Here is a 21,082-nt window from a genome sequence, read left to right on the forward strand (position 1 = left end):
ACATCCGGCTTCCCACCCGCAGACACAGTCAATTGTGTTTGCAGGGACGCCGACCAAGCTGGAGGCAACACGGGGATTCGAACCAGCGATCCCCATGTTGGTAGGCAACAGAATAGACCGCTATGCTACCCAGATGGGAGAAGAACTTCTTTTCAGACACTTAGTTGGATGACTGGCAGAAACAATCCCTCGGCAAGTATCATTTGAGTCAAATAACAGCTTAGTTACGAGGGAGTTAGATTTCGAATGTTTGGATTTTAACTGACAATATTGTGACGCCACTACAAGCTGATGTATAGATGTTCATGCTTTTTTTACAACCCCACTGTCTAACCTCTGACTGGATGAAGGGGTTTGGCTCACGTTCTGACAGCTGAGCCATGCAGTAGGAAATGGCTGTGGATAATGTAAAGTTTCACTACTGGCCCACCTGTGGGCTCTGTGCTGCTGGACTTCTGGATCTGGTTTAACTCACTCACTGTTCATCCTTCCGGTTTAGGACAGCCCAGAACTTTCCTCAGAATAGAAAAAAAATGTGCTGTTAATAATTGCTTCCTAAGTCTGTACAGAAATGTTTAAAGAACAGTGTAGCACGAGTGAGTGAGTGAGTTTGTATTAATATTTTGGGTTGATTCATCGGAAACTGAATTGAACCCAAAACGTGTCTGGGTCTAAAAACATGAGAAATAACATAGGAGAAATGCATAGACTTTGGGGAATAAAGGGAGATAAATTGGTGTTTTTAAACGTCATCTGAAAAGCAGTTTATTATCCAGCTCAGCATTGCAGCAAGTGAAATTAGCTTATTGGCAGGGTCCAAAGTTAACTTTTTGGTCTACCTGCCAAGGTGGCTGGTAGATGAAAAATGTACTGGCCAGACAGATTTTTTTCTCCCAGCCGAAAAACATAAATTGCTTTTTGCTATTGCAACTTGCTTTTATTACTATTTAGCATGTCATCTTGGTCTCATATGCTAGTCTCAATCAATATTATAGAGGTGGGGGCATCCGGGTGGCATGGCGGTCTATTCCATGGCCTACCAAGATGGGAATCGCTGGTTCGAATCCTTGTGTTACCTCCGGCTTGGTCAGGCGTCCCTACAAACACAATTGGCCGCGTCTGCAGGTGGGAAGCCAGATGTGGGTATGTGTCCTGGTCGCTGCACTAGCGCCTCTTCTGGTCGGTCGGGGCTCCTATTCAGGGGAGAGGAGGAACTGGGGGGAATAACGTGATCCTCTCATGCGCTACGTCCCCCTGGCGGAACTCCTCACTGTCAGGTGAAAAGAAACAGCTGGCGACTCCACATGTATGAGAGGAGACGTGATAGTCTGCAGCCCTCCCCCGGGCGGCAGAGAGGGTGGAGCAGCGACTAGGACGGCTGGGAAGAGTGGGGTAATTGGCCAAGTACAATTGCGGAGAAAAAGCGGGAAAAATCCCAAAAAAAATAATAAGAAAATTATAGAGGTGTACAGTAATAATAGTAGTAACACTAACTGTATGCAGAAATAACTCATTTGAATTAGTAAACTCAGCAGTATTCACCTTTAATTGCAAGAAGGATCATATATTAAGGAGCTGAGAATATAACAATTATGGAGGAATTAACAATAACAAGTAAAAATAAGAAACAGTAATAAATTCAGAGTCATCGTTCATGTTGATATGTTTTTTATTCTGTAGTAGCATGTTCAGTCTTAAGACAGTTAGCTCTCAAAGCAATTTTCCTCGTCTCCTGCTGGATGACGGTGTTGGTGGATGAGACGAGGAGGGAGTGTGTGCGTTGGCCGTGGCATCAGCACTGTCTTTGGCCTCAAGTTCACCTGTTTTCTGTTTCTTTCCCGGGTGACAACAAGTACCTCAAATACTGTAACAGAAAAATCGTGCGGTTTGATGACTGACGCAGTTATGTGCTACGCATGACACACACAGCTCTAGCAGCTAGAAGTGACAGCAAACCAGCAGCTTTCTCCAGCACATGTAGGAAATTCTGTTGCCACCCGCCAAAGTGGCGGGTGGTCTCCATAATTTACTCAACAAAGACTAAATTTACCCGCATTTGGTGACTGGCGAATGTTAATTTTGGACCCCTGCTTGTCGGGACAATGGAGAGCAGAGCAGAGTTGGTCCACAGGGAGAACGGAGGAGACAGGAGGAAATTAAAAAGCAGAAGAGGCAAACCACAGACGCACAACAGCTATTTTTCACCCAGCTTGCAGGGAGTTTTCATCCAACCTTTGAAAAATATGAATCGGGCGAGTTTCCCAGCTGGGTCGAAGTGAATAAATAGGCTCAGAAATGTAGCTCATTTCAGAGGAAAAAATAAAGGCTGTTTGGAAGTTTAAGGATAGATGCGTCTCCATAGCTGTGCATTGGACTATCAACATAAAAGCTATTTCCTGTCCTAGTTTTGCAAGCAGGGAACATTTCAAGTCTCAGCAGACTTTGTAAATCTAAATATCAACATTTGTCCTAAGAATACTGGAAGGGGGCATCCGGGTGGCGTGGCGGTCTATTCCGTTGCCTACCAACACGGGGATCGCTGGATCGAATCCCTGTGTTACCTCCGGCTTGGTCAGGCATCCCTACAGACACAATTGGCCGTGTCTGCGGGTGGGAAGCGGGATGTGGGTATGTGTCCTGATTGCTGTACCTAGCGCCTCCTCTGGTCAGTCGGGGCGCCTGTTCAGGGGGGGGGACTGGGGGGAATAGCGTGATCCTCCCACGCGCTACGTCCCCCTGGCGAAACTCCTCACTGTCGGGTGAAAAGAAGCGGCTGACGACTCTACATGTATCGGAGGAGGCATGTGGTAGTCTGCAGCCCTCCCCGGATCGGTAGAGGGGGTGGAGCAGCGACCAGGACAGCTCGGAAGAGTGGGGTAATTGGCCGAATACAATTGGGGAGTAAAAAAAAAAAAAAAAAGAATACTGGAAGGTAAACCCTATTGATCAGTGGCTTTTGTCCTTGAAGACGATACACTCATGCTCCAAAGCCACAGCATTAGAAAAAAAACCCCACATCAAAAATGTAACAGAGAGGCGCCCAGGTAGCGTAGCAGTCTATTCTGTTCCCTATCAATGCGGGGATCGCCGGTTTGATTCCCCGTGTTACCCCCGGCTTGGTCGGGCGTCCCTACAGACACAATTGGCCATGTCTGTGGGTGGGAAGCTAGATGTGGGTATTTGTCCTGGTCGCTGCACTAGCGCCTCCTCTGGTTGGTCAGGGCGCCTGTTCGGGGGGGGGCTGAGGGAATAGCGTGATCCTCCCATGCGCTACATCCCCCTGGCGAAACTCCTCACTGTCAGGTGAAAAGAAGCAGCTGGTGACTCCACATGTAGCGGAGGAGGCATGTGGTAGTCTTCAGCCCTCCCCAGATCGGCAGAGGGGGTGGAGCAGTGACCAGGACAGCTCAGAAAAGTGGGGTAATTGGCCGAATACAATTGGGGAGTTAAAAAAAAAATCCTGGAAGGTAAACCCTATTGATCCGTGGCTTTTGTCCTTGAAGACGATACACTCATGCTCCAAAGCCACAGCATTATACAGAGTTGACCAGGGGCGCTGTTAAGCCTTTGCTATTTCGTATGTCTGTCGGAAAGAGGCCGTGTTTCCATGTCCGTTGAGTCGATTACATGCTGCTGTTTGTGACGTATCTGTGTCAGCACTTTCATGTAGGGAGATCAGTCTGTCAAACTCTCTCTCCCTCTCTCTTGCTCTCTCTCACACACACACATACCCACAGGTACAATCACAAATCAGAGGTATCCCTTTAAGTAGCATAATATTAGATTTTTATGATATTTTCCTTTTTATGTTGGAAACCAAAGACTGATCTTTATCACCGTGTGGTTGATTCATTGATTCAAGGCTATCTCGCACACTGCTATACCTCAGCCGTCTCTTTATCTCTGTCAGCTTTTTCTCCGGGGGTATCACACCAGGGGTTTCTAGAAATATCTCACTTGGGCTCTCACACACGTCCATCATGTTTTCCAATAGCATGAAACAGAGGACTCCCTGGGCAATATTGCAGGGAATTGTGTGGACCATAGTGAGAGATTACTTGTGGAGGAGAAGGTAGTAGATGGGAAGCGTTATGACCTCGTGTTTTCCGGGGATGGGTGATATTTTCATACCATTGCTTGTTTCTGAGACTTTCTCCATGTCTTTAAAATGAAGCTGGTGCCAGTGAATTAGCTGTGTCGCGCTAGCTTGCTGATGTCAGAGCCCAGTTCTACATGATGGTGGGAGACCTGGTTGTGTGCATTTGCATTTAGATGACTGTCTGCCCACACATTCTAACACTTAACACCTAAAACTCAGACATGACACGGGTGTTTCCAGACAATCAGAATCAGAATACTTTATTTATCCCCGAGGGGAAATTGAGTAACCTGAGCTGTAAGGCAGGATTCAGACAGAATCAGGAATTGAGTCAAAACCACAAGTCCTCCCATTCACTTTGAACAAGGGTAGTGCATTTCTGTGCATCTGTGGCAGCATTTGCTGCAGGGGGTTCCGCAAAAAAACACAGCAGTGTCCGGCGAGAGAGTTGAGCGAGGTTCAACTGTCGCTGCAACACGCTGCAGTGGCCAGTCATGTAAGCTGATGATCACCCCGAAGACCCCAACGTGGGCCATGATTGCTGCGATGGCCAGTTGCGGCAATCGCAATGGCCCCAAGGTCCACATCGCTGCGGCAAGGTGCCGCATTGCCTGATTCTGTCTGAACCCAGCCTAAGAAGAGACTTGCACATGTAGAGAAACTATGTGAGTATCTTTCCAGATGCTCACATAGTTTTACAATTTCCTTCATTATTAAGCATGATATCAAGATAATCAGGTTTATCATTTTAGCCATAGGTGTGCATTGTTAAGGCCTTTACACACTGGGGTTGTTTTTTCATGCAATCAATTCACATGTCAATATATCTTTTCAAACTGTTGTTTTCTCAAGTCTCACACAGAATGTGAATATGACACGGCAAAAAAGCAACAATTTTGTTTTTCAGAACCAGATCTATTTTTCTAAGCTTTCGCACCGCCAATAACGGCATCAACCAACCATTTGTGTGGAACAGACGTCACAACTCCTATTGATTGTTTGTTTCTCATCACCTTGTATTGTGTGACAAAGGACACAAAGATTATAAAGACAGCGAACTCAAGTACAATGTTTGGAGGAGCGTCGCTGATAGGGAGTAGCTTATGAATCAGAATAATAACCGGTTTTATTTGACCAGGTATCTGTAGGCTTACACACTCAAGGAATTTGACTCTTGGTCCTCCATTGCTCTCCATGTACTTACACAGATCATTACAGGTTATGTAGTTTACTTGTGGCTGTAGTAGAATTGGTAGCAAGGCAACCCTTCCTTGCCGACCCAGAGCCGGTTGCAGTGGAAGAATTGCGCCCGGCAGGGGCTGGACCGATAACAGGCAGGGGTCGCTCCGCAACACTGAAGGGAAGAGGAGGAGATCCCCATACACTGTACCCGACTGTACCTGAACCCACCGGGTTGAGTCCCCCTTGTGTCTTGGAGACAGAAACCCAGCTTTAGCTTTCTCTGGCAAATTTGTATCGCTGCTGGTATAAATAATCCAGCCATTATCCAAACCGCTTATCCTGCTCTCAGGGTCGCAGGGATGCTGGAGCCTATCCCAGCAGTTATTAGGTGGCAGGCGGGGAGACACCCTGGACAGGCCCCCAGGCAATCACAGCGCCAACACACACACACACACACGCCTGTGGTAGAGGACCGGAGGGGGTTCAAACCCCGGGGTAGTCCAACCTGTGCCTGCGTGGGTTCCCTCTGGATGCTCCGGTTTCCTCCCACAGTCCAAAGACATGCAGGTCAGGTGAATCGGCCATACTAAGTTGCCCCTAGGTGTGAACCTGTGTTTGTGTGTGTCGGTATAGATAATTTTGATGTGAAATATTTGCAGTTGGGTATTTGCATTTTTGTGTCGTTTATTCGTCACGTCTCAGGTGTGTAAAGGCCTTTAGGCTGCTGCATACACTGATCCCAGTTGTGAGCATATGATGGAAAATGGTTACAGGGTGCAAGGGGGACTTACATGAGCTGGCAGCCCCTGCACCCCACATCTTACGATGGAGCAAGCAACAGCAAGAACACACTAGCTGGCTTTTGATAGCCTCCAGTGAAACAACAGCCTTGTAGTGTTTTGACATATCACACTGTGGCTGAATCTAATTGAAACAACCACAGTGGAAAGAAAGAGTGCCTTCTTTCCTCTCCACACCCACTTCTGTGCCCTCCTTTCCCTTACAAGTCCCTCTCAGGCAAACTTGTTTCATCGTCTTCCTTTCTCCTCCACTCCCCTCTAACCAAACTGATATCCTCAGCCCTCAATGTTTCTGTCAACTCTCCATCTCCCCCCTTACCCTCCCTGTTCTCCCTTCTCTGTAAAGGGCGTGTTGGTTCAGAGAGCTTCCTGCTCTACTGGCAGTCCCAGGAGCTTTGACAGACAGGCCAATTACTGCCAGGAAGTCCATTAGAAACAGTTTGCTCACGTTGACTCTTGAGTGTATGTGTGCCTACAGAGACGTGTTCGCATGTGTGTTCGCATGCTCATGTGTAAAATTAGATGTGTGTTTGCCGTTTGGCAAGTTAAAACCAGTGTAGACTTCCTTTACTGCTGAAGGCCTGTACACTGTCATGCACACACGGGCATGAACACACACACACACACACACACACACACTCAAACATCCATCCACACTTACGCGCACACACATTGATACATGTGTTCTGAAACCTGCTGTCTGATCTTTCTAGTATCGAAGGAAGGTGCAGGAGGCATAGATGAGGAGGACTTCATTAAAGCCTTCACTGATGTCCCTACTGTACAGGTAAACCACACCAGCTCCCTCTAGCACACATAAACAAAACAGTCCACCGCTTAATCAGGAATAGTGTTACAGATTCCATCTTTTTTCTTTTCACAGTCACTCAGTCACCCGCTCAACTCTTTCTAATTCCCTTCTCCCTGCAGATCTACTCAGCCAGAGATCTAGAGGACAACCTCAATAAGATCCGTGAGATCTGCTCGGATGACAAACACGACTGGGACCAGAGAGCTATCGCTGTCAGTAGACGTTGCCTCCGCAGGCACCCACTCCCTAATCTGTTGTGATAGCCAGTATTAGTTCTATGCACAACCTCAAATGATGCAACAAAAAAAAACCTGCTAAATCAAGGGAGATTTTTGCTATATAGCTGACCATGCCATCCCTCCCCAAATACAGAATGGAAGGTTCAGTCTTAACTGTGCTGATAGTGCCAGTGCCATTTTGTTACTTTCTAGAACTCCTTGGTGAAATTTCCAGACAATCCAGACTTGGGCGTCCGGGTGGTGTGGCGGTCTTTTCCGTCGCCTACCAACACAGGGATCGCCACTTTGAATCCCCGTGTTACATCCGGCTTGGTCGGGCGTCCCTACAGACACAATTGGCCGTGTCTGCGGGTGGGAAGCCAGATGTGGGTATGTGTCCTGGTCGCTGCACTAGTGCTTCCTCTGGTCGGTCGGGGCACCTGTTCGGGAGGGGGAACTGGGGGGAATAGCGTAATTCTCCCACGCGCTACGTCCTCCTGGCGAAACTCCTCACTGTCAGGTGAAAAGAAGCGGCTGGCGACTCCACATGTATCAGAGGAGGCATGTGGTAGTCTGCAGCCCTCCCTGGATCGGCAGAGGGGGTGGAGCAGCGACCAGGGAAGGCTCAGAAGAGCGGGTTAATTGGACAGGTACAATTGGGGAGAAAATGGGTGGGGGGGGGGACAATCCAGACTTTAATCAATTTAGTCAGGGCATTGTTTTATTATAATTAGTGATACTTAAACATCACCTTTTCAAAATAATACTTTTTGCAAATAAGTTTTATTTGATGCTACCTCTTGGTCAAGATGGAAACCCTGCACTCTAAACTAAAGTCTGAACAAATATCCAATGACTTCCAAATACTTCAAAAAAATAAAATAAAATAAATCGCTTTCAGATTCCAGCGGTGGCACTAGTTTTAACTTTCCGCTCTTATTGGTCGTGTCTGTCACCTGTACAGATTAAGAAGATTCGCTCACTGCTGGTCGCGGGTGCGGCCGACTACGACTGTTTCTACCAGCACCTACGGCTTCTAGATGGAGCCTTCAAGCTTTCGGCTAAAGACCTGCGTTCACAGGTGGTGCGAGAAGCTTGCATCACTGTGGCGTGAGTATTGGTTACAGTAAATAGATGGTGCTGCCGTTCTAAGTGACCTTTTTAACCAGCAGAAAGGAGAAACCCCATTATCCAGCTGCTACCATTGTGTTTGCAAAAAGTGCTTAACTCATTGTGGTTTCCATTTGATAGAGAAGTTCACTGTGACAAAGGCCATGCAAATTTAAGAAAAGAAAAAAAAAAAAAATCAAAATTATATTTTAACATCGTAGCAGTAATATATAGGTCAGGGGGCGCTGTTGAGACACATTGATTGTAAGCAGAATGTTTGGTGTCATTTTTGAAATAGTTGTTGCTGTTCGTCACAAATGTGATGGTATGTATGTGTGTGCTTTCAAGCCACCTGTCGTCAGTGTTGGGGAACAAGTTTGACCATGGGGCAGAGGCCATTGTCCCCGTCCTTTTCAACCTTATCCCCAACTGCGCCAAAGTCATGGCCACCTCTGGAGTGTCAGCAATCCGCTTCATCATACGGGTGAGACACATACACAGATCCACACAGAATCAAACATTCATTCATTTATTTTCCAAGCCGCTTACCGGAATTAGGGTCACGAGGTGCTGGAGCCTATCCCAGTGTTCATTGGGCGGAAGGTGGGGAAAACACCCTGGACAGGTCGCCAGTCCATCACAGGGCAGACACATTCATGCACACGTTTCCTAGGGGAAATGTAGTATATCCGATTCACCTGACTTACATGCAATGCAAACTCCACACAGAAAGGGCCGGCCGGGAATTGAACCCAGGACCTTCTGGCTGAGAGGAGAGAGACTCAAACATACAGACTTAAAAAAAAAAAAGTTTACAGATGTGTATAATCTCTATGTACTATATATAATCGATATATACTGCCATATTGTAGAGTTGAAGCTTAACTTGTCCCAACCTCAGTCCAGTCGTATCCTTTTAAAAGCAATTTGTACAAATTGTTCACCATTTCATTCTTGAATTAATCTTTTTTGTGATTTTCAATCCCCAAGAAAAACACAAGGTTGATGAAACTTGATTAGAATCATACTGAGAAATGCAGTTGTAGTTGTCGATAAAGGAAAGAGGATAATATGGTGTATTTTTATATTGAAAGGGGAGCATAAAACACAACACTGCCAACATAATGACACTAGAAACACATAAAAGTTATGAGGGTTTAGCCGCTCTGGTGGCCGAGCGGAATAAACCGCCGTTCTTGCAGTCCGCTCGTCATGTGGCTGGGAGGTTCGTATCCCAAACTCGCCGTAACCGGTCACGGCCAGAGCGTCCACGGGGTAAGGCATTCATTAGGCCACCCTTACCCGATGGATAGTGGGTGTAGCTCGGTGTAGTGTTCGGGGACTCATCGTTCTCCAGCGACCCCTCTGGCCCACCCGGGCGCCTGCAGCCAAGCAGCTGAAAGCATTCTCCCTACGCCTCCTTCGCAGCCTGAAGGTGATGCAATCCATGCAATCCAAGGAAGCTGGTGTTACAACCATCTCCTTCCTGTGGAAATGTGAGCCAGGGGAGTTATTCGACAAGAGTTCCGGCCATATGCCATTGGGCTAATCGGGTGGGATAAGGGGAAAAACTAAAAATAAATTTAAAAAAAAAAGTTTTGAGGGTTTATAAAGTGCCAGTGTATAGACATGGTGGATTGCCCCAGCAGCAAACCAGCTACACAAGAACACGCAAATCTGTTGAAATAAAGATAATAAGCGTTGTTACTTCTCCCTTCGTCTAATTATCAGTTTCCTCCTTTTCACTTCTCCCCCCCCCCCATTCCTGCCGTTCTTCTCACCCCCCCCCCCTTTTCTATGCAGCACACCCATGTCCCCAGGCTTATTCCCCTCATCACCAGTAACTGTACATCAAAGTCTGTGGCAGTCAGAAGGTAAGAATGACAGTGGCATTGTGTTGGTGGAACAAAATGGTTGTGGGTTGAAGGTTTGTGCAGCAGATGGTTGATTTCTGTGGTGAATTTGTCTTCCCTAGACGCTGTTATGATTTTCTGGACCTGCTCTTACAGGAGTGGCAGACCCACTCTCTGGAGAGGTAAGCAGCGGGTCTGGCTTGTATGCGTCTGTTATAAATACAGCTGTCTCTAGGTATCACTTTTTTGAATTACTAATATCTACAGTACACTATAATATTCACAGTGTAATAGCTTGGTTGTGTGATTAAACGCACTGTGTGAGGAAAACTTTGTCTTTCGAATCCTCTCAGGCACATAGCAGTTCTTGTGGAGAGCATCAAAAAGGGAATCCGAGATGCAGACTCAGAGGCCAGGGTGGAGGCTCGCAAGTAAGACACACACACACGCACGCATACAAAGGTACACATATATCTGAAAATTACATTATGTGAAAAAGAACTGCTGTAAAGTGTATCTTGCCAGTCCTGTCCCACATCACTCTCCCTCTCTCCTCCCCCCTCCTCTTTCTGTCTCAGGGCCTACTGGGGTCTGAGGAACCATTTTCCAGCAGAAGCTGATGCCCTGTACAACTCCCTGGAGCCTTCATACCAGAGGACCCTGCAGTCGTGTCTGAAGAGCTCAGGCAGTGTGGCTTCCCTGCCTCAGAGCGACCGTTCCTCCTCTTCCTCCCAGGAGAGTCTCAAGTAATCACTCAGCAATCTGTGCTCTCCCACCTTGCACCACTGTTCACTATTCTCCTTTAAGCTTAGTCTGAGGCTACCTAGCATTTAGTGTTCATGTTTGGATGTTAATGTGGATGGATGTAAAAGTGATGCCATAGTGATTGAGATCCATATCTGGATCCGTATGTGCCCCTGCTGTCTTTGCACCAGTTCCCTCCTGCTCATTTTCTCCCATGTAGCAATTTTTTTTCTGTGTATTGCTTATATAAACAAGGCTAAGGAGAGTGGGCTGTAAACTCGGCCATATGAAATGCTGGTTGGCGTCATGGCCTTTGCTCCACCGCCCTGGGTGGTTTTATCTTTTTGTCTGTCATTGATTCGCTGACTCAGTGTGTTTCTCTGGAAAAGCCACATGCCAAAAGAAGCAAAACTTGTGAAAGAGAGCAAGCCATCACATTTATGCCTCATCCGCTTTAGACTTATTGGCATATATTTCCATAGCTGACTTTGATTATGACAACAATGAAGGAGTGATACTGTTGTGTGTGTTTGTATAGTGGTTCTGTACTGACCTGCTTTCTATTTTACCCTCAGTCGGCCTCTGTCCTCTAAATGGTCAGCCGCCCCAGGGAGAGGTGAGTCGTGAGTCATTCACACGCACACACACACTTACACATACACTTGTATATTCCCTAACCATCTCAAATTCACACTTGGGCTAGACATGCATAAACTCACACACATCTTTTGCCCATCTTTTCAAATACACTTGCCCTCAAAACACACAGACGCGCACACACGCACACACACACACACACATACACACACACACACACACACACACACACACACACACACACACACACACACAGCCATCTCCCATTATACTCATTTACATCTGCCTGTGTCCAGTCCCACACAATCAACATCCTGTTGTGTGTTTGTTTTTGCACTACACACATTCGCGCACACAGGCTTATGTGTGTCTTTATATGGCTATTGATGTATTTCTGTTCAGTATGGTCGCAATGTGTGTGTGTGTAAGAGTAGTGCTTGCATGTTTGTGATGTGTATATGCCATCCTCCAATCACCTCCCACCCCTTGCCTCACATACCTCCCCCACCCTCCTCCTCTTCCAACTCCTTCCCATCAGTCCCCGTGGGTTCAAAGAGCGGCGTGTCGCCAGCCTCTCTGCAGCGTTCCCGCAGCGACGTGGATGTAAACGCAGCAGCGGTAGCTAAGCGCCGGCACATCGGACAGGCCGGGGGGGCAGGGAGACTGCCCCCTGGCTCCTACTCGTCACTGGGTAAGGGCCCTGCCAGTCAAGTTAGACAGCTAATCAGGCTGATTGACATCTGTCAGTATTCAGCAAACACTCAGGCAGAGATAGATTCCATTGATGGAGCTCTTCCAGATCAACACACAGGGTTGAAGGGCCTTTGAGACAAAGACAGAGAGACAGAGCAGGGTGGTCCAAGGTATTTTCCCTCAGCCATTAAGAACCAACCACAGCAATCTTCTAGGATTCAGACATGTACACACACGTGCCCCTCCAACTGTCACAGTGTTTGGACTGGCCTATTTTCTCTCCTCTCCTCTGCTATCTTGGCCTTTTCCTCTCCTTTCCTCTCTATTCCTCTTTTTTTCTTAGTGCCCGCTTGTTGCCTGTTTAAAGTATCTTGACTGCATGTTGGTACAGACCGTCTCTGTCTGCATGTAGATATGAATATTGTCCTTCGTTCTGGTGTGTCTTTGTTTCGGTGTTGACCACTTCACCTGCATGGTTTCTCTGAGTTGACCAAATGCACTGTTACTAACGCACACACTGTGCTTATGTCTTTTCTCTCCCCTTGTCTTCTCACTTTTCTTTTTTTTTTCCCTGCTTTAATTTTTGTTCACATTTTCAATCCCCTCTTTTCTCTTTATAATTTTTTTTTAATTTTTTAATTTTATGTTTCTTTTGTCCTTTGTTTTTGTTTCTGTGCACACCCTTTATCTCATGTATCCTCCCTCTCTGCCACTTAAGATGATGCCTCTGATAAAACGGATGGTAAGATCATCTCACTGTGCTTCCAGTGCCATCACCTCACGCTTCTCTTTTCTCTTCTCCTGTCCATTCATCATCTCCTTCCACTTCCATTTTCATTCAGTCATCACATTCTGTGGCCACAGCACCCCCTGCTGTCGGTTTGTTACACATAGCACCCCATTCATGTCGGAGCACAACTCATCACCTCATGAATCTGACAAATTCCACACCTAAGATGTTCTCCTGCTTTGCTAAGGTTTAATCTTATTTAAGAAAAAGGAGCTTAACGAACTGACTCTGGAGCAGTCCATTCAGTGTCATGTGAGTGTTGCACGGGTCAGAGAGGGTCATGGAACCGAGCTGCACAGGAAAATCAGTCATTGAGCTACCATCTGTAAACCTTATCACGGCTTGCATCGAATAATAATGAATGCTCAGGTGTTGCTGTGTGATGTGACCATAGGCTCCTTCACAGTCTATGGCGGTGTCTCTGTAGATACGAAAGGGGCTCCGCCATAGCCAGCGGGCTCCTTCTCAAAAATTTAACTGCATGTGGAGGCTAAGGGGGCTACACAGACACCGCAGGAGCTGTGATTGGCTTGTCTGGCAGCTTACCTGCTACTCGTTCCTGATGCTGGTAGTCCATCCATCACTTGCGTTTTGTGGCCATCCCTGTCCTCCTGCCTCAACCCATTTAGTGGTCTCACAGACCGTCTCCTCTTCCAATGCAATTTTCTCCTTATTAACTGTGCAAACAGAATGAGCTCTTTTTACTCATCTTGCAAAGCCATTTTCATTGCAAACTTTCTGTTCGCTGGCTTTTTTACCTGTCAGTGTGAGAATGTAGACACAATTACTTACTTGGTTTCCTGATTTATCTGCATGCTCTGGCATAGCACAGTCGAAACTGCCATCTAGTTTGCGGTGGTGCAATAACAGTTGAAGGCTTCTACGTAGTCATATAAATTAAATGCTATGTCTTGGGCACTTACAGCAGGGACCCACAGCCACCTTGACGTGGAACCATAAATCTCACCTGAGTAAGCAGTGTAAGGTTATGTCGTTGTCTGTCTGTTCACATCTTACCCATCTGGGTGATGGATAAGATGTGAAACTTACAATCTGCCCCCTCTCTGTTTGCCTGTAGGGACCAAAACAGACCATGGTAAGACTGTTCTGTGTGTGTGTGTGTGTGTGTGTGTGTGTGTGTGTGTGTGTGTGTGTGTGTGTGTGTGTGCAAGGGATGTTCCAGCTGGGAGTTTTGGAACCATTTAGCCATCAGAATTGCTTATTTCATATTTCAAAACTGGCTATGGATTTATTACCATTTTAGGTAATATTCATTATCTTTTAGATCCTTTTCTGCACAGTTGAGTTTTATCAGATGCATGCTTTAACACTTAATGCACGGTGGCGCAGTGGTTGGCGCGGTCACCTCACAGCAAGAAGGTCCTGGGTTTGAGCCCTGGGGTAGTCCAACCTTGGTGGGTCATCCCGGGTCGTCCTCTGTGTGGAGTTTGCATGTTCTCCCCATGTCTGCGTGGGTTTGCTCCGTGGGCTCCGGTTTCCTCCTACAGTGCAAAGATATGTAGGTCAGGTGAATCGGCCATCCTAAATTGTCCCTAGGTATGACTGGGTGTGTGTGTGTGTGTGGGCCCTGTGATGGCCTGGCGGCCTGTCCAGGGTATCTCCCTGCCTGCCGCCAAATGACTGCTGGAATAGACTCCAGCGACCCTGAGAGCAGGATAAGCGGTTCGGGATAATGGTTGAATGGATAGCTATTAGAGTTAAGTTGGTGGGACAGCACACCCTATAGGTGGTAATGAATATGACACTTCATTAGTATGGGGTGGAGTGAAATACCACACACTGCTGAGTGACTAATAAATGCCACACTTGCCTGGCAATTACAAGACAGGAGATCAGGGAACTTCAGGAGACAAACAGCCAGTTGTAAAAAAATGTCCCGATGCTTACTATCGGACAGTCAGCTGAAACATCTTTTGTGTGTGTTTGTGTGTGCGTGTGTGTGTGAGAGAGAGATCTCTTGGGTGGATTAATTGACTGGGTGGATGGATGAAAAGCTCCACGTGACTGTCTAGTTTAGAAATGTGCCATCGGGCAGCTTTCAGCAGTAGTAGCTTTTAGTCAGCTGTAGTGCTTCATAGGTTTAAGGCTTCGTTCTGCATCTGCAGTGCTACTTTATTAACTGGATTACTGTGCAGGCAGTGTTTCCTGTAAACATGGTTGTAGATTCTGCGGTGAATTTTGGTTAAAAGATTCAGAATAGGGCCAAAATGGCACCTACCTTTTTGGTTCTTAATACTGTAATCTTAAGTCGCTAGTTAAGTAATAATTATTGACATTTGTCAATGAAGGCTATCTGGGAACCCACTGCAGTTAAATAAATGCAAAAAAGGAAATGCTGCCTAAAGAAGATTGTACTTTTTTTTTTTACATGGTATGTTTCTTGGTCCTATTGTGATGATTCTCTCCCCCCCCCCCCCCCCGGACACGTCTAGGGCGCCTGCGAACCAAACAGCCTCTGTCCACACCCAGTGGAGCGACTAGCCAGGTGGACTCCCGGGGACGCAGTCGCACCAAGATGGTGTCCCAGTCACAACGTATGTACACACACCACACACACACACGCAACAGCACTTCCACACGTTGGTTCAAACAGACCGATATGTCGCTGTGCTTGACACAAAATCATAGAAACAAACAGCAAAGCTGGTGAAAGTGTTTTGTTAGAGTAGGAAAAAGTGTGAGAGTTTGTATGTACGTTTGTGGGTCAAGTGTATGTGTTTGGTTTGTTAGGGCTCTCTTTTTGGAGTTTACTGTACCTGTTGCCCTCACGGTAACAACAAACTCCATAAAAATGTTTTTATCCTTCAGGTTCCGACGAGTCCGATTGCACGCCAGGTATTCTGTTTGTATGTCAGATTAAGAGTTTGTGTGTTTCTGTGTACCACGGCGGGGAGGGTGGCCCACCTACTGTCTCTCATTCTGATCAGTGTGTTTTATGTGGGGACAAATGAATGAGTGTGTGTGTGCGTGCTGGTGCGTTTCTGTGCATGCTGTGTCTTATCACTACGCGTGGTGTGGTGGAGAGTTCGTTTTGGCTGCTCTAGCCTGGCTCTGGCTGTCAATCAAGGTATTCCAAATATCCAGCTAACCAGACGCATAACAAACAGCGCCGAGTCCTGCAGCATGAAAGCAGATGTTTGTGCTTGCCTTCCAAGTATCCTGTAATCCAAACAATGCTTCCTTTGGCCTGACGGCTTCGCCACCCACGAGGACCCCCAACATTAAAAAAGACAAACCGATTGGTCCGTGATTGGAACGCAGGCCCAGGGAGTTGCAACTGGGAGCCTTCCGATCAAGAGCTGAGCCCCAGCCGAATAAAAGCATCTAGAGAGAGAGAGAGGAACGAGCAGCCAAGTAGAGTCTGACAGATTTGGAGGGTGTGTGTGTGTGTGTGTGTGTGTGTGATTGTTTGCTTTGAGTGCATATGTGAGCTTTTAGAGCATATTTACTTTTGGGCCTTTTGATTTTCCTCATTGTGAACAGACTTTGTCTCATCCACATGCCGTGCTGGCTGTCCCAACATACCACCGCTCTTCTTGGTCCACCATCTATGGCTGCCTCAGTGTGTGTGTTTGTTTTGGTAGCGCTTTTAATACCTATTCTATGCAGTTTTTTTTTTCTACCAGTAAATTAACGTATTTGCTCAGAGTGTCTTGGCTCAGCTGCCATTCTCAGTCTGGAACGCCTGGACGTCCCATCATGCTCCGTGTTCTAACTCCCATGACACTGTGCGCTAACCCTCATAATTCATCTGGTTTAATCTGCTATTCCTTCCCTTGGCCTCTGCTTCCCCCTCCTCCCAACCAACGGGCTTAATGGCTCAGGATCTCAGTCTGCTACCCCCGTTGGTGGTAAGATCATAACGCTACTTCTTTTTACCCCTTCTAACTTTAATACCCCTCCTCTGTTCCTCACCTGCACTCAGACTTGTCACTTAAAACTCCACACCCACTCTGGCTGAGGCATGCTGGGACTTGTATGCCAAGACTGTTAACATGGCTGTTCCACAACCCAAGCTGAACCCACTGCTTTGGGAGCCTTTTTTTTATTTATTTTTTAATTTTTTTAAGTTTGTGCACTGTGTGCCTGTCTGCTTTAGGGGTTGTGTTTCCGCAGCAGGGGAAGAGAGCAGGGGCACGATAGGTGGTCTCAGATGCACAGAGGGAGGGGGGTTAAGAGAACAGGGGGTTAAGAGAACGAGGAAAGTTCCCCAAAATGAGAAGGGTAGTAAGAGGACAGGCTTATGTTAGGGAAATACGTTAACCGAATTCACCTGCCTCCTCAATTTGCAGCATTATAACACAGACTTTAAAACGGTAAGAAGTATTGAAACCGGTGTTACGAGCCTTGCCAAGCTAACATAGTAGCTTTTCTCTGTGGATGGAGGGCAAACAGAAGAGAGACAAGAAAGGGTTGTAAGAGGAAGGCGTGATCAAATAAAAGGAGAGGCAAACATAGTTTATGGTTTGTATCATAAAACCTGTCATAAATGTGATCAGTGCTGCCATCCCTGTCAGTGTTTTTGGACAATATGTAGAAACCTTTTAATTGACTAGAATCACACTCTGGGATAAAGATGCTGACAAGACAGTCTAGCTGTCACCCACTTCCTCTCTGTCATTTACAGTACACATACCTAGTTAGCGCCATGTCACCGGGTGGTAGAATTTAGACTCTCTGTGTTTAGAAGTTGTCTGTTGTGCAGAAAAGATGTGTGGTTGTAGTTAGGAATTCTTTTTGTGTGTGTGTGTGTGTGTGTGTGTGTGTGTGTTTTTTTTTCTGGTCAGTGTGTCAAGTTTGGAGTGTTGGTTTTGACGTAGCTCCAGCTTTGTGTTTTGGGCAAGTGAGTTCGTTCCTCGCCAGTCTATTTACACGCTTGATTTCCCGCACTATAGAGCTAGCTGCTCTTCAACTGTCCTCCACCTTCTTTGCTATTGGCTCTATGGCCTTTGCATTTGGAAACAGGAAGTTGTGACGCAGGAGAAACTGTCACCCGTTCAATCAAAATAGATTTTCTTGATGACCTCCAAACCACCTCGCTAAGAATCCTTCACTTATGGCATCAAACTCTGTAGTGTCAGCTTGCTTCTGATGCGAGTGTGTGACAGCATCCATCAAAAGTGCTTGGAAACCATGCAAGGCATTGGTTTGCAGATGTTGCACATCTTGCTCTAGCCTGTTGTGAGTTGTAAACTTGGGCACCAAAGTCATAATTGTACAAAAGTCCATACAGTAGTAATAACAAGACTCGTTATGTCTCCGTATACAGCGTAAGAGTGTTTTTCCTATCCCATAGTGTTTGAGTATCTGATTTATTCAACTTCCTCTTGTCCATCAGAAAAGGGAATTGGTTTGTTTATGGAGTCTCTAGCCTGCATAGCAGCTTTCACTGTTTGTGTGCATTCTACTGCATAAGCCGGTCTCTGACTTCTTCCTCTGCATCTCTCTTCTTGGCCTCCACCCTTTGTCACTATCCCTTTGTGCAGCGGGCAGTCGGAGCGGCTCTCCGGGTCGTGTGCTGACCAGTACAGCCCTGAGCACCATGGGCTCTGGGGCACAGAGAGTGCTGGCCGGGGCAGGAGGGGCAAGCCATAGACGTAGTCGCATCCCCCGTAGCCAGGGCTGCTCCAGAGACTCTTCCCCCACCCGCCTGTCTGTTGGTGAGTATACACGCAACCAAATTCAAAAGTGAGCACACTTAATCACACACTCTGTAGTCGCGCAAATTCGTCATTTCTTGCTGTATTTCTTGAAAGTCTTCGACTTCCATTTGCAAAACTTTTTTCTTGCCTCTCAAACACTTAAGCACTACAGGCATGTGTGCACACACTCATACCAATTCATCTTGACCATCTCCCTCTGTCCACCCACCTGAATTTGTCTGTTGGTTCATTCATAACATATGAACTAATAAAGTCCTCCCCTCTTGTTGAATGAGTATGCTCTGTCCAGTGTTTACTTGGCTTGCGCTCTCTGTTACTGTGCTTGACAAAGCTAAGCATGAAGGAGTTTCAGATGTACCGGTGGTCTGCTCTCGGTCCGCTTGTTGCTTTGGATTCTGTGTTTTTTGTTGATGTCATGACCGATTATTAACAGTTTAACACTGATTACCCTTCATAGTTTCAGAACGGACTGTGGTAGTACAAGGGTTACATGATGTCATGTATCTATCCACTAACCATACATGTGCACTTGGATGCAGTACACATATCTAGCAGAAAAACACTGAAATCTCTTTAAACTGTCAAACCTCAACTCATTTTCTTCTGCCGTTCTTCCACCTTTCCTTCTTTCATTTATCCTCTTTTCTCCTTTCCCCCTTTCTTTACTCTCCTCTCCTCCTTCCTACCCCTTCTCTTGTCCTGTCCCTCTACCCTCTAGCTCCCTCCAGCATTAGTTCCATCTACAACGGTGCAAGCCGAGGAGGTAAGGCTCCGACCTCCGCCAGACTACCCAGACGTCCTCTGTCTCTCTCATCAATCCTCTACGCTCCTCACCTCTCAACCATCTCACCCTCCCTCTAATCCCACGCATCAGTCGAGATCTCTCACAATCCAATCCATCAGGCTGTGGCCTGCCGCCTCATATTCCCAGAACCCATCTCTTCTCAACCCTGAAATCGCTGACTTTCCTGGCTGTGTTGTTACGCGGTGATCAACAAGCCTTTATGCTGCTGCGAACTTGGAAAGCATCTCTCCCCTCCGTACTAACCAGTCGGCAGTGGCCGATGAATGAAACCCTCACAGGATCTGCTGTGAAGCTTCATTGGGTCTTTGTAACCCTTTCACGGGCTGTGATTAACCCTGATTGCCCAGATGGGTGCTGAAACTGACCAATGAACAGACCTTAATTGCGATGCCATTGGGTGAAAACGCAGATCCTTCCCCTTCCCACCTCTTGATCTTTATCTTCAGCCATCCTTAATCACTTCCTTTGTCTGTTTGGTGTGCTTGTGTGTGAGAAGCGGAGACACAATGAGCGAGTCCGTGAGTGTATGTGAATATGAAACTTACGTTTTACATGTGATTCTTGAGGCCAGGGCTCCTGTGTTCCTTTTGGGTGTGCCTTGATTCCCCCAAGTCAACTCCCTCTGTGCGCCCCCTGTTCTCTGGAGTCAAGGTGCACCCCTTAGGGCCATCAGACCTGTGTTCTTATTTCCTACCTGTTTCTATCAGTTTGTCACTCTTGTCTCTATTCTGTTTTTGTCTTTTTGTCCTTGTACTGTTCCCTCTATCACTCTATCCCCCTCTCTTTCACCACTTCTCTGTCTACCTTCTTCTTGTTGTATTTCCCATTTGCTGTTCCTTGTCCTTTTCTTTTCTCTCTCTACTCCTACTTCTCTCATCTTTCTTCTCTGTCCCCCCCCCCCCCCGCCCTGTCGTGTCACGGTGCGGTGTGGTAACCCCTGGTGGCGTTAGCCCGGGGCAGTCGTATCCCTCGGCCCAGTATGAGTCAGGGCTGCAGCAGAGAAGCCAGCAGGGAGAGCAGCCGGGACACCAGCCCCGTACGCTCCTTCACACCCCTTGGTGAGTAGCATGGACCGCGGACAGACACCCCCTGAGTCGGTGGATTGTGTTGCAATAAAAGCAAAATGGGATGGGTACGACAACAAACGAAAGGGAGCGAGACCTAGAAAAGAGTCCGTTGTGTTCAGATCCTGGCAGTTGATCGTGTCTCCCACATAAGGCTTCTGTCTCTTGTTCCCAAAAGCAGGGGACAGCTGGTCGACTGCATCAGAGATCTGGTTTATTCTGGGCTTTGATAATGCTCATCACAGAAAATATGTTGGAATTTCACAGCAGGGTCCTAGAGGCATACACTGCAAAGGAATCGGATCGGACTCATTAAGAGTGATTTGAAAAACAAACGTTCACACCCTGGGCATGTTTTTGCACAGCTGTCGGCCTCTTTTTGCTTCTCTCACACTCTGTTCTAACAGTGTGGTGGGGGGGTTGTGTGTGTGTTTCTCTTTCCTTGGTGTGTGTCTGTGTGTGTGTGCATGCGCACACGTGCGTATGACTGTCGACGCACGCGTGCACGTGTGTGTGTGTCTGTTCTCGGTTGCAGCAACACGGAGCTACTCTCGCTCCACCGGAGCTCTCCACACACCTGACGCTTTTGGGGCTGCAGGTGAAGGCTGAGTACCTCTATTTCTCCATTACTC

General features: G+C 47.0%; 1 protein-coding gene across 1 annotated transcript in view; it reads left to right on the forward strand.

The window, feature by feature from the left end:
• Positions 1-21,082, forward strand: part of clasp2 (cytoplasmic linker associated protein 2) — a 104,823-nt gene that overhangs the window by 65,044 nt on the left and 18,697 nt on the right. Inside the window, exons 9-23 of the mRNA XM_056298372.1 lie at positions 6,795-6,868; positions 7,012-7,104; positions 8,075-8,220; positions 8,569-8,704; positions 10,024-10,094; positions 10,196-10,255; positions 10,427-10,504; positions 10,652-10,819; positions 11,393-11,433; positions 11,953-12,105; positions 15,351-15,452; positions 18,405-18,578; positions 19,300-19,344; positions 20,337-20,444; positions 20,986-21,048. Of these exons, the coding sequence (XP_056154347.1) occupies positions 6,795-6,868; positions 7,012-7,104; positions 8,075-8,220; positions 8,569-8,704; positions 10,024-10,094; positions 10,196-10,255; positions 10,427-10,504; positions 10,652-10,819; positions 11,393-11,433; positions 11,953-12,105; positions 15,351-15,452; positions 18,405-18,578; positions 19,300-19,344; positions 20,337-20,444; positions 20,986-21,048 (1,512 nt within the window). The remainder of the gene's footprint in view (positions 1-6,794; positions 6,869-7,011; positions 7,105-8,074; positions 8,221-8,568; positions 8,705-10,023; positions 10,095-10,195; positions 10,256-10,426; positions 10,505-10,651; positions 10,820-11,392; positions 11,434-11,952; positions 12,106-15,350; positions 15,453-18,404; positions 18,579-19,299; positions 19,345-20,336; positions 20,445-20,985; positions 21,049-21,082) is intronic.

Source organism: Lampris incognitus, chromosome 18 (assembly GCF_029633865.1).
Source record: "Lampris incognitus isolate fLamInc1 chromosome 18, fLamInc1.hap2, whole genome shotgun sequence".
NCBI classification, from domain to species: domain Eukaryota; kingdom Metazoa; phylum Chordata; class Actinopteri; order Lampriformes; family Lampridae; genus Lampris; species Lampris incognitus.